This window comes from Branchiostoma floridae, chromosome 10, assembly GCF_000003815.2.
Source record: "Branchiostoma floridae strain S238N-H82 chromosome 10, Bfl_VNyyK, whole genome shotgun sequence".
In the NCBI taxonomy this organism is placed as follows: domain Eukaryota; kingdom Metazoa; phylum Chordata; class Leptocardii; order Amphioxiformes; family Branchiostomatidae; genus Branchiostoma; species Branchiostoma floridae.
This window is the reverse complement of record NC_049988.1, coordinates 4,388,544-4,401,029: the sequence shown is the minus strand read 5'-3', so window position 1 is coordinate 4,401,029 and position 12,486 is coordinate 4,388,544. Positions and strand designations below refer to the sequence as shown.

Here is a 12,486-nt window from a genome sequence, read left to right as displayed (position 1 = left end):
TAAGTTTAAAAACGGTTTACCTGGCATTTTCATACGACACTTCAGCAAGCTTTGTATTTTTTCATTAGTCTGTGGACAATATAACTCGTCGAAGCTGTGATGGATTTTCATGATATTTGGTTGGTGAGTAGCAGTTGTGAAAAGGAAGATCACATTACTGCAGCAGGCTCGGTCTGCCTTAACACCACAAACGACCCAGAAACACCACAAACGACCACAAATGACTCTAATATGCAGTGTATATGGGTCAAAGACCTTGTGTGGCACTCTGGAGACATTGTTTATACATTTATGAATTTAAAAAACGCAGCAAGTCCTACATATTCACCAGTTATTTCAAGTTATAAGTCCGCTGGTTTCAAGATCAAAGCAATTCTTGGCTGCCATGTTGGATCGCCTGTGCTAGGGGTCTGCATGGGGAAGTTCTCAATACCTTCCTCGGTTCCATAGAGGACATGGCGATAAAGCTAATAATGGAAGCTGTAGGTTCATAGATTATAGCATACTGCAATTCTATCATTGTCAACATATAAAACTTGTATACTAAGTGTTTTTCAGCCTCAAAAAGAAAAAAAACTATTCAAGATGGCGGCCATGACCAGACGCGCATCGTATGAGCTCCGCCTGTAAATAACTCTCAGAGCGGTTGCTTGTGTCGCAGAGTTTTCTATACAGTTTATTTCGACTTCTGTTCATAGTTCCTTTATACTTTAAACTTTTAAGACATCCAGCAGTGCTCTACCACCATGGTTCGAGAGAAAAACGCAGATTTCGAGTCGCCGGAGAAGACAAAGAGATATCGCACTAGATCGGGCAAGACCAAGCCGTGGAATACACCGGCGAAGGAAATCCAGGACTTTGAGCAGGTTACAGAAGATCACACAGACTCAAGCAAGACGAAGGTATGTAACCTCAAAATCCGTACAACCCCAGACCGCGTTTCGTTGTGGATTGATGCTAGCAGAGTTTACTTCGATCGTTCGCTCGCGGAAGACACAGGATACAAGTTCACTTGGAAGAAGGGTAACGTTAACCATCCCCAGCTTTCGGTTACTGATCCCGCTTGGTCAGGAGAGAACGCCAAAGTCGTCACCATTCACTACTACCATACGGGTACAATTCTAATCCATGGGAAAGGTACACCTTGGTTCGCTAAAGACGTCTTTCCGCAAATCAAGAAAGAAGTCGATAGTATTGCCGACGTCGCTTTGGGGCAAGATGGCGGACTTGAGAATGAAGGACTTGAAGGCGGGAAAGTTGAGACAAAAGACGACGACACTAGGACAATAGAGTCTACCTCTGAGTGTGGCGCACAAGATGGCGGACTTATGCATAAGGAACTTGAGGCTGACGTAGATAAAACAAAAGACGACGACGCTAAGACAATAGAGACTACCTCCGAGTGTGAAGCGTCCGCCATGACAGCGCCTGACAGTGACTTAGAACAGACAACAAACTTGGAGCCTGTAACTGTTGATTTGACCAAGGATCTGGCCGTAGAGAAAGACATCCTAGCAGAAAACACAACTCCAAAATCGCTCAGGTCTCCTTCCATCCGCAAAGTACTGGGAGGTCTTGAGAACATTTTCCTTACTCCATTCACAAAAGTACGGGAGTCTGCAGGTAAAAACAAGATGGGGAGTAACCCACAACTCTCAAACCCACGATCGCGCCAAGCTCTAAAGATGGACCTTCCAAAAGAGCCAGAAACAAGTGCAAAGCTCCCCAGTACTGACTACGAAAATATGTACATAACGCTGGTGGACGATATAAACGAGCTGAAGACCCTGGTTTTCAGCAACAAGGTAACTATGGACAAACAAGGAAAACTAATCGCTAGTCTACAAGCCAACCTGCAGAACAGGAAAGTCGTGATTGACAAGCAATCTCGACAAATTGAGAACCTTGGCTCTGAACTTCAACGTCAACGTGAAATCACAAAGAACCTGACTGACACACTAGCTTCTCAGAAAGCCGACCATGACGCTTTGCAAGCTCAAGTTCTCATCCTGACGAACCGTGCTCAAACATCCAACACTCCGACAAGACCAGTAGATAACAAAGCTCAGAAGGATGACTCCAGAATGACGAACAAAGCTCAACCATCCGACATCCCAACAAGACCAGTAGAAAACAAAGCTCAGAAGGATGAGTCCAGAATAAATCGTTTGTACTCTGAAATCGTTACTGGAGGCCGAGCACAAAACCCAATCACCGATGCAGCCCCGAACACCAAGTCATCGGCTCCCGCCCCCGCCCCCGCTCCCGCCCCCGCTCAAACTGACGGAAACACAACAGCGTCAACTCCAACCGAAAACGATCAAGGTGTAACGACACAAGTAAGAATCTTTGCGGATTCCCTGTGGAATGATGTCGATCCCGAGAAAATGTACAAACACAAAAGAGCAAGCATCTCCAAAACCACTACCCTACCAAGAGCCGCCGAAAGGATTATCGCGTCCCCAGATCCCAACACCGAGCTTGTCATCATCCATGTCGCATCTAATGATTTGGACAACACTAAAAACAGACCAGACAGCGTTGCCACCTGTGTAGAGCAAACACACAAAGTTATCGAGTCTACTAGAGAGTGTTTTCCTAACGCAAAGATTGGGATGTCGCAGGTCCTACCGCGAGGAACAAATATGAACTCCAAGCTCAATAGGAACATAGCTTCATACAATGACGCCATTGAAAGGTCCTGTCTGGCGGATAACGACCTCATATATATCCGACATAGACTCTTGTCAGAAGATCGATCGCTATACAAGCCTGACGGGATCCATATCAAACCCGACACAGGCGTCAGGCTTTTGGTAGCGGACGTCAAACGTACACTTCGGCACCAACGGGAAGCTCATGCTGTAAATCGGACAGACAGACAGGACAGAAACCCGACATCACAACACAGGAACCCAGGGAGAAACGGTGCATCAGTGTCGTACCGCACACAATCCGACCGACACCAGCCATTGGGACCCCGGCAGGAACCTCCAAGGAAGCCCGTGCAGCCTGACAGACGACCTTCGCCAGGGCCCCTGCGGATGCCTCAGAGGAACCCGCCACTGCTGTTTCCCTGGAACCAGGTACCCCCATCACCTCCACAGTGGAACCACAAGACTGGACCGTCGTTTGCTGAGACTGGGGACAAGCGTCAAACTGTGGAGACACTTATGAACATGTTGGCAGACTTCCTGAGACACTAAACTGAAGACATGTCGGTTCGCTAGAAGGATAACGACCAGTTTTATCCAAGTGACCACCCAGGTGACAAAATTACCTTATAATTACACATACAAATACTTCTGTACAATCTACCATGAAAGGGGAAACCCGCATGTAATGTAAGTTTTAAGTACATATTTACGTTAACTTGTATTGATTAACTCTGCGCACAAAGTAGCTAAGCTCTCATTGTTAGAATATTTGTTATTATCGTCCAATTTTCAAACTCAATATGTCAGCGCAAAAGGTAGCCCTGAAGTTTTGTTCATGGAATATTCAGGGTGGGCTTAAGCGGAAAAGCCAGGACGACGATTTTGTTAGCTGTTTAGAAGATTATGATTTCGTGTGTATGCAAGAAACTTGGCTTAAGCCCAAGGAAAACTTTAGATTAGATTCTTTTAGTAATTTTAGGAGCGATAGGAATGTAGTGAAAAGGAGCTCAGGCGGGGTAATGATAATGTTCCGAAACCATCTTGCAAAAGGCCTGACAAAACTTCCAACAAAACATCCTGATATCTTATGGTGTAGATTAGATAAAACCTTTTTTGGTCTAGAACGGGATCTGTTTGTAGGGTGCCTATACTTTTCCCCCGAAAATTCATCACCTATTTCTACAAGCAGTAACTTGCCCTTTGAAACGATACAAGATGATATTTCCAAATTCTCTAATCAAGGGAACATAATGTTATTAGGTGACCTTAACGCAAGAACAGCATCTCTACAGGAGACTACAATTCAAGATGACTGCCTAAATCACGATTTTATAGATTTCAAAGACGACCTACGGTATAGATCAAGCCGCGACAAAGGTGTAAACAAATACGGCAAGCACTTAATTGAGCTCTGTTCATCTGCTAATCTAACCTTTCTAAACGGTAGAGTCGCAGGAGACCTGTCCGGAAAGCTTACCTGCCATAAATATAACGGTTCTAGTTTAGTGGACTATTGTGTTGTTAGCTCGAAATTCTTTCCAAAAGTTAGATACTTCAAAGTTGAAGATCCCTCCGTATTCTCTGATCACTGTTTGATAACATGCTCAATCTCTACGAATTATTCACCCTATATAAAACAAACCAAACCTTTTTCGCATCCTTTACCGACTAAATATGTTTGGGACGACAATTCTAAAGACAAATTTACAGAGGCATTACAAGCTCCCTCAACTGTAAGAGATTTACAGAAATTCATGGATAAATCCTTCCCTACTGTAGAAGACGCCGTGAAAGAAATCGAAGACATTATCATACATGTTGCCGACAAGTCATTACGGAAGATTGTCCACAAAAAGAAAAAGAAAAGGAAAAACAAAAACAAACCATGGTTCAACCAGTCATGTGCTGCTCTCAAACGGAAAGTCAATCGTTTAGCTACAGAATTTTCTAAATGTCCCTGGAAACTTGATCTTCGCCATGCTTATTTTAACAACCTTAAAATTTACAAGAAAAAGATTAAAGCAGAAAGACAGCTCTTCAAAGAAAGGCAATGGAACAATCTTTATAAACTCAGTAAATCAGACCCACAAAAATTCTGGAGAGAAATGAAAATTCAAAACCAGGATGGAAATAATAAACAAGATGAAAATAATAACATAAGCCCTGAAGAGTGGAAAACTCACTTCAAAAATCTGAACGATCTTGTAAAAATTAATGAAGCCGACACAGATTTCCATCAACATATCGGTCAGAAAGAAACAGATCTGCTTCAGACAACGGGAAGTGATAACGAAGTTGACATAGGAAATAAGGAGCATACCAAAACTATTATCAATACCCTTGCAAATAAAACGGGAAATCCCTTGGACTATGACATCTTAGAAGACGAAATCATAGCCGGACTACATAAACTAAAGGGCCGTAAAGCATGTGGCACAGACTCCATCACTAATGAAATGCTAAAATGTGGCACAAACCAACTTGTCATGCCACTGAAGAAACTGTTCAATCTCGCCATCCAGTCCGGTACATTTCCCAATCAATGGAGTCAAAACATTCTCGTCCCCATACACAAAAGCGGCAATACATCCAACCCGTCAAACTATAGAGGGATCGCAATTTCTAGCTGCGTTGGGAAACTGTTCACTCTCATATTAAGTAACCGTCTGCAGCACTTTCTGGAAGATAACAATATATTGACTCCTTCTCAATCCGGATTTAGACAAAACTTCCGGACAAGTGACAACATCTTCGTGCTTAAAACTATCATCGATAAACAGTTGTCTGAACCTGGTGGAAAGTTATACGCATGCTTTGTTGATTTCAAGAAAGCATTCGACTCTGTTTGGAGAGATGGCTTGTACTACAAACTGTTATCATCAGGCATAGGGGGACAATTCTTCAAAATCATACAATCCATGTATTCCAACATAAAATACTGTGTTAAAACTCCTGGTGGCCTGTCAGACTACTTTAAATCAACGTGCGGCGTACGCCAAGGGTGTAATCTAAGCCCCCTTTTATTTAACCTTTTTATAAATGACATCCCTAGCGAGTTGTCTTCATCATTATGTGATCCTGTCACTCTCGATAATACTCCAATTAACAGTCTCCTATAGGCAGATGACCTAGTCCTCTTCTCAAAGTCAGAAAGTGGTCTCCAAGAGTGCCTAAAGAGACTAGACAGATTCTGCTCACTCTGGAAGCTAGCAATCAATAGAGACAAAACTAAAGTTATGATATTTTCAAAAACTGGACGAACAGGTTACAACAAAAACTCAAATTTCCAATCACAAGGACAGTCCTTAAACATCACAAACTTTTATACATATCTGGGGGTAGATATAACACCCTCCGGATCATTTCAGCGTGCAACAAAACAACTGAGAATAAAAGCCCTCCGGGCTTCTTTCAAACTCAGATCCCTCCTTCTGTCAAACTACAACCCATCCATTCCGCTAGCCCTTGATTTATTTAATAGTTTAGTCAAACCAATTTTGCTTTATTGTAGCGAGATACTGGGAACAACAGTTCAATCATGGGATCTCATCCTTAATGGAATAACGGAATGTCCAAATGAAAACATAAGACAAATATTATCCGACATTATATCTCCGATACTAGGATCGGATGTTAATATCTGTAAAGCTACTCGTGTCGGAAAAAAATCTGACCCACCATCTAACCGTCCGGTTTTAATTCGACTCAGCAAGTACAATGATAAGTTACAGATGATATATCATTCCAATACATTAGCTAAACAAAACATTACAGTATCTCAACCTCCAATTTCTTACGAGGTTTCCGACCTAGAATATGTTCTTCTAAACTTCTGCAAAATACTTCTCCGCGTCCCCAAAAGTTCAGTTCACGCTGCAGTAAGGGGAGAATTGGGCATGTTTCCGCTATACATAGATACACAGACTCAACTGGTTAAATATTGGATAAGATTGAACAGCCTTTCGAATGACAGAATCGTGAAAAAAGCATATAATGACGCTGTAAGACTAGAACAAGACTGGGTTATACATGTACGAGATACACTCTGTAGACACGGGTTCCAAAATATTTGGCTGAACCCCAACATAAGCGCCAACTACTTTGGAAACATGTTCAAGGAGCGCCTTAAAGACGAGTTTCTATCCAGCTGGCGACAAAAAATCAAAAGTTTCAGTAAACTCGAAACATATTCAAAAATAAAATCTGAATTTCATATTGAGAAATACTTGCTTTCGGTCCAAAACAAATCTTTCGTAGCCAATACAACAAAACTCAGAATTGCTGCACATCGGTTAGAAATTGAAAAGGGCCGACACAATAATGTCCCAGCGAGCCAGAGACTATGTCCAACATGCAAAGAAGGCGTAGAAGATGAATACCACTTCATGATAGAATGTCCAACTTACATAGAAGAAAGAGCTAAATTAATGCAGACGATAAAGAACAAATCATTACCTAAGACAAACAGAGAGTTATTTCATGTACTTATGTCATGTCCCGACACTGTTTCCGTTTACGTAGGCCAATACATATATACATCCATGCAGAAAAGGAACCTCATGATTTCAACTTAATTTTGTATACATTGTCATTGTAATGTATATACTAGATAATAAGATCCTCGCTATGTCTCCTCTCAGTCATATTGTTTGTATAAAATAGTCTGCCTGAATGTAGTATGTTTTCATGTTATTAGCAATAGAACATTGCATAACCTATTGTTACTTTGTTAGATTAATTCTACTACTAGCATATTGCTAGTTGTCTGTACAATATAACGTTAGCTAAGTTTGCCATACATTGTACCCGTTTTACAAATGTTGTGCAATAAACTTTGACTTGACTTGACTTGAATGTAAGCAAGCACGATCCAACATGGTGGCCAAGAATTGCTTTAATCTTGAAACCAGACTCGAAATAACTGGTGAATATGTAGGACTTGCTGCGTTTTTTAAATTGAATTTCATAAATGTGTAAACAATGTCTCCAGAGCGCCACACAAGATATTTGACCCATATACACTGCATATCAGAGTCGTTTGTGGTGTTCTGGGTTATTTGTGGTCGTTTGTGGTGTTAAGGCACACCCCACCAGGCTGTGTAAGTTTGTGTGTTTACGTACATAGTCAACATACTCAAGGTGATTGATATTTGGTGGATGGGTAGGGGTTGCAAAAAAGGAAAGTCAGGTTCAATAATCGACCTTCTAGCGGCAAGTTACAGTAATGCAGCAGAGCTTTTAAGTTGGGGGGGGGGGCAAATTTTCTACAAGTGCCATGTGTTTGTGACTAAGGTAATTTTAGTGGTCTCCGGGCAGGGAGTAGAAGTGGTGTAGGTTTGCAGGCCCCCTAGCAGCTTGGTTTGAACTACAGGGGCAGATTTTGTTGTAGATATTGAAAGAGACTGTGCCCCTGTAACAGGGGGCCCGGCGGCGCCGCCTCAGAATAACCACCACTCTGTCCCAAGGCCCAGTCTGAATGGGGTTAACATAATATATAGAAAAAAGTATTTGACTTTTGCAAAGAGATTGTACTTACATATAACGACAAGTGTAGCAAAGCTCTCTCTGACTGGGTTGGATCCAGTAATAAAAGAGATTGTAATTTTGTAGTTCCCATCATCTTCCTCTGTCACATTTAAAAGTGCAAAACCAGGGGCTAGGGTCACGTTTAGGGGGACACGTTCACTATATGCTGGGTGAATTCGCAACTCCTGGTTTTTCCAGTACAAGGTACCGATTAATGATCCAGTTGGTTCTTTTGTCCACTGAACAGAATAGACATCAGTATCGTTGAAAGACCACTGGAACCTCGCAGTGTTCCCTTTTAAAATGGTGACATTCCCCGGGACCTGGGTGAAGAAGTTGTCAGCGCCAGCTGAAACAAAGACGAAATTGTGAATAACAACGAAAGTTGAACATTGATTGTGTGCTTGCCTCAATTATGACATTATAATCCTTATGAGATTAAGACAATGCATCTGAATTTGCTCATTCTAATATATTATATTGAACGTAGCTGCCAATTAAAATTTTAGTAAAACTTTTCAAACACATAAATGCTTTTCTGTGAGCCTGACTACCCCAGTGTGCAACTTGCAAGTTTGCCAAGTGTTACGCAAGGTATTGACATTATAAGCCTCGCTAATAACATTGTTTGCATTGCCACAGAGCATATATTAAGTACTAACCAATTTAATGGTTAATATTTCATATTGTATTAAATAGTCCAGGAGGTCAATGTACCTCACCACCCAATATAAATAAACCCCACCCTTAACAGCAGAGGCAATACAGTGGGAATACCTCTGGGAGGCATGTATCCGACATACCTGCAGAGTTACGATACTCTTTTGTTGAACCCATTCATCATTAAGTCTTAGTACTGCTTTCACTTTCACCTAATTATAAGCCATTTCTGTTCAAACTACAATTAGGTCACTGTACCCAAATGGTGTTACTGCGAAAAATTGCTGTGGAATTAGACTTGTACAGCAACAGTAAGGCCACATGTAGCCTGCCATGGGTACCCAAATGAATTACATTTCATAGTAGGCAGGCCTGGTAGTAATCGGATGGTACCCATGCAAATTACCATGTCTTTGTGAGGTGCGACTTGTACACAGTTTCAACATTTTTTGTAATCTTGCTAATACGCTTTAACATTAAACCATTGAACATACAATCTAACAAGGAAGTTACAGAAGGGACAAAATGGCAGACCCCAAGCACAGTCGAAAACTTTTAAAACATCAACAAGCCTTATAATATCTGCTACGTTATTACTAGGTTGGTCATCCTGAGCGCTTTGGTTGGCCGGTAGGGTTGTCAAGATTGATACAAGTTATATCCAAAATGTTCGTTACATTGCCACATCTAAATTGCCATGTCCCAGTCACACTTGCTATATCATGATGTGTTTACTAGTATGACGGAATTCATAAATCCTTGCTTGAACGTGATGGTTCTGTCACTAGCAGATCTAGAGTCATGGCAATTGTTATGGACCAACTTAAGGAGGATAAAGCCTTCTGGTTTGACAAACATCATATGACAAGTCATTAACAATGGCGGACAGCATATTTTTACCTGCTATTTCCTGAGCAAGACACACTAAGACGATTAGCAAAAAGACTCTGGAAAAGCACAGTTGTCCCTGGAATTGACATGAACTTCCCCAAGGCTCCGTTTTCATGTTGTAGGCTATAGCGACTCCATTCCAGATGATACAGCTGTTGTAAGGAAGTTAAAGACCAAGGTAAGGCCTAATTGCTTAGGGTGGCAGTATACCTTCTGAGAAAGCCTAAAATGTTTACCTAGTGCTATTATTAACAATGACATCTATTTACCTTTGCTGCGCATGACCATAAGAGTAAACAATACGTAATGGAATAAAGTCCACATAGCACTGAACTTGTAATGACCTTTCACTTTCCCGATGAGATACCTATGTTGAGTCAGACATAAACTGACTTTAAGTGCTGAATATCATGTCAGCTCACAGAATACAATACATTCTACAATATATAATTCATTTCTATAACGACATGAAGGAAGAAATTTCCTGTTGTTCCCCCTTTTCCATGACACTGTGAAAAGTATATATTTTAGTATATTATTACACTGATACAAATCAGTGCCTGAGTCCAGTCCTCAGTGTGAGGCAGACAATATACTACTTGTAGATGCAACCAAAACTACATTGAATGACTAACCAATAACAATAACTAGTGGGAGAGAGAAAGAGACAGATGAAGAAAGAGACAGATAGAGGGCTGGGGAAGAGAGGGAGCAAGGAGAGAGGGGATGAGAGAGTCGGACAAAGAGAGCATGGAGGGGAAGCTAAGAGAGAGATGGAAGAAAATTAATGGGGAAGAGAGAAAGAAGGGATGAGGAAGGGGAGTGAAAGGGAAAAGGAAAGAGAGAGTGTGTGTGCGTGCATGTGTGTGCGTGTTTGTGTGTGTTAAAGTGTCTGTCCTAAGACTGGAGCACAGGGTTACAGCTATTTCAATCTAGCGTTACCTCTTGTAAGTTTGCCCAGTATCAATTGCATATAATGCTGCCAAATCAAAGAAAAGATCTACTAGTAGCGCCTGGCTTTATTTTTTGTGAAAGGTAGTGTGCTGTATGTTACTCATAACTTACAAAACCTCATCCCATCAACAAGACATCTTTTTAAGACCTATAATCATACCTAGACATATGGGCCATAAGAGTCGGATCAGAATCGTTTGAAACATCTTTTACTCATTTTTAGACACCTGTATATCGACAATCGTTATGACACATTCTTTTCTTCTGTGGTAGTTTTATTAAAAGCTTTTTTTCACAGGTGAACATTTTTGGCATGCTAGCACTTCACACATTTTTGCCCTTTTGTCTCAGGGACTTTGTTGTAGCCTGTTGTAGCCACATAATAACAATTTCTCATTAACTGTGGATTAGGTAACAATTTGCATAATTGACGTCTATCGATGTTTCTCCCTTTTCTAGTTACATGTCATGTTTTAGTGTCCTAGTAGTAATGAAATACTGTGGCTTAATTATCTGTGCTCATTAATTATGCAAATTAGCCCCCGGTTTGCATTAATAGCCCTTATTCATGGAAGGCATCTCCGAAGTTTTTGACATATAAAAAATCACGATGATCCATCATCAACCCCTTCCCGAGTAATTCCCTTCCAAAAGGATGGTGCAGGCGCAGGTGTTATTTTTTACAGTTAGAATTTCGGGAATTTTTACCAATCGGATATATCCTAATATTTCTCTCTTTTTGAGTTACATATGGCATTTTTTTTAGCATTCTGACATGAAATGCAGGGTATTTATGAACTGTTCTCATCAATTTTGCAAATTAGCCCAATTTGTATGGTTAGCATTTATTCATACAAATCATCTACATTCCAAATATCATGAGGATTAAAACAACAGAAGGGGCGAGTAGAACAGAAAGAAACAATATATACATATATCCTGACAGACCCGGGAATCGCAACACTAGCAGCGTAACCGATCGACCCAAAAGCCTGACAGGCGTTTGGCATGGTCAGTTAGTGCCACTTGAACCCCCCACTGTTACACTACTCCCCCTTTTGTTTTCAAGATTAGTCCTCGAATCTTTGAGTTCGAGATCCCTGTGGGCAGGCACATCTCCGACCTGTTATCCACCAGGGCCACGTCGGGCGCCAATGAAAGAACACGAGGGGCAAGTAGAACAGAAAGAAACAATATATACAAATATCCTGACAGGCGTTTGGCATGGTCAGTTAGTGCTGTTTGAACCCCCACTGTTACAGGATCCATCTGAACCCATTCCCGAGTTATTCCCCTCTATTAAAAGGGATGATGCACCTACGCAGGCATGGAAAAATTCCTGACATGCCTGTAGAAAAATTCCTGACATGACAGCACTAGCAGCGTAGCCGATCGACCCAAAAGCCTGACAGGTGTTTGGCATGGTCAGTTAGCGCTGCTTGAACCCCCACTGTTACAGGATCCATCTGAACCCATTCCCGAGTTATTCCCCTCTATTAAAAGGGATGATGCTACGCAGGCATGGAAAAATTCCTCACATGCTTGTAGAAAAATTCCTGACATGCCGGAATTTTGGAAATTCTTGTCAAACGGACGCTCACTATACTATTAGACTAGCCTCTGAGGCGTCGCCAATAAAAACGTGGTTCATGTTATATATGAAGGAGATTCGTAGAATTAGAAGTCCTTCTGGTATAATTTTGGCATCCTCGCTTCGCACAAATAAACCTAACATGACTGACTGAAGAGACAAGGAGTTCAATATCAATAAGCCTTCTCACATTAGTCAGGACGCATG

The 12,486-nt window shown here is 41.3% G+C and overlaps 2 protein-coding genes across 2 annotated transcripts in view; one reads left to right on the top strand and one right to left on the bottom strand.

Moving 5' to 3' along the window:
* The window catches only part of LOC118424653 (tyrosine-protein kinase receptor TYRO3-like), a 30,692-nt gene extending 20,798 nt beyond the window's left edge, over positions 1–9,894 (bottom strand). The window contains exons 1-2 of the mRNA XM_035833310.1: positions 9,744–9,894; positions 8,194–8,532 (exon numbers count right to left, since the gene is read on the bottom strand). The gene's annotated coding sequence lies outside the window, so the exon portion shown is untranslated. The remainder of the gene's footprint in view (positions 1–8,193; positions 8,533–9,743) is intronic.
* Positions 2,646–3,206, top strand: LOC118424284. The gene has a single exon (XM_035832829.1). It carries the CDS (start codon positions 2,646–2,648, stop codon positions 3,204–3,206), a length of 561 nt encoding a protein of 186 aa, XP_035688722.1.
* Positions 9,895–12,486: the final 2,592 nt, after the last annotated feature.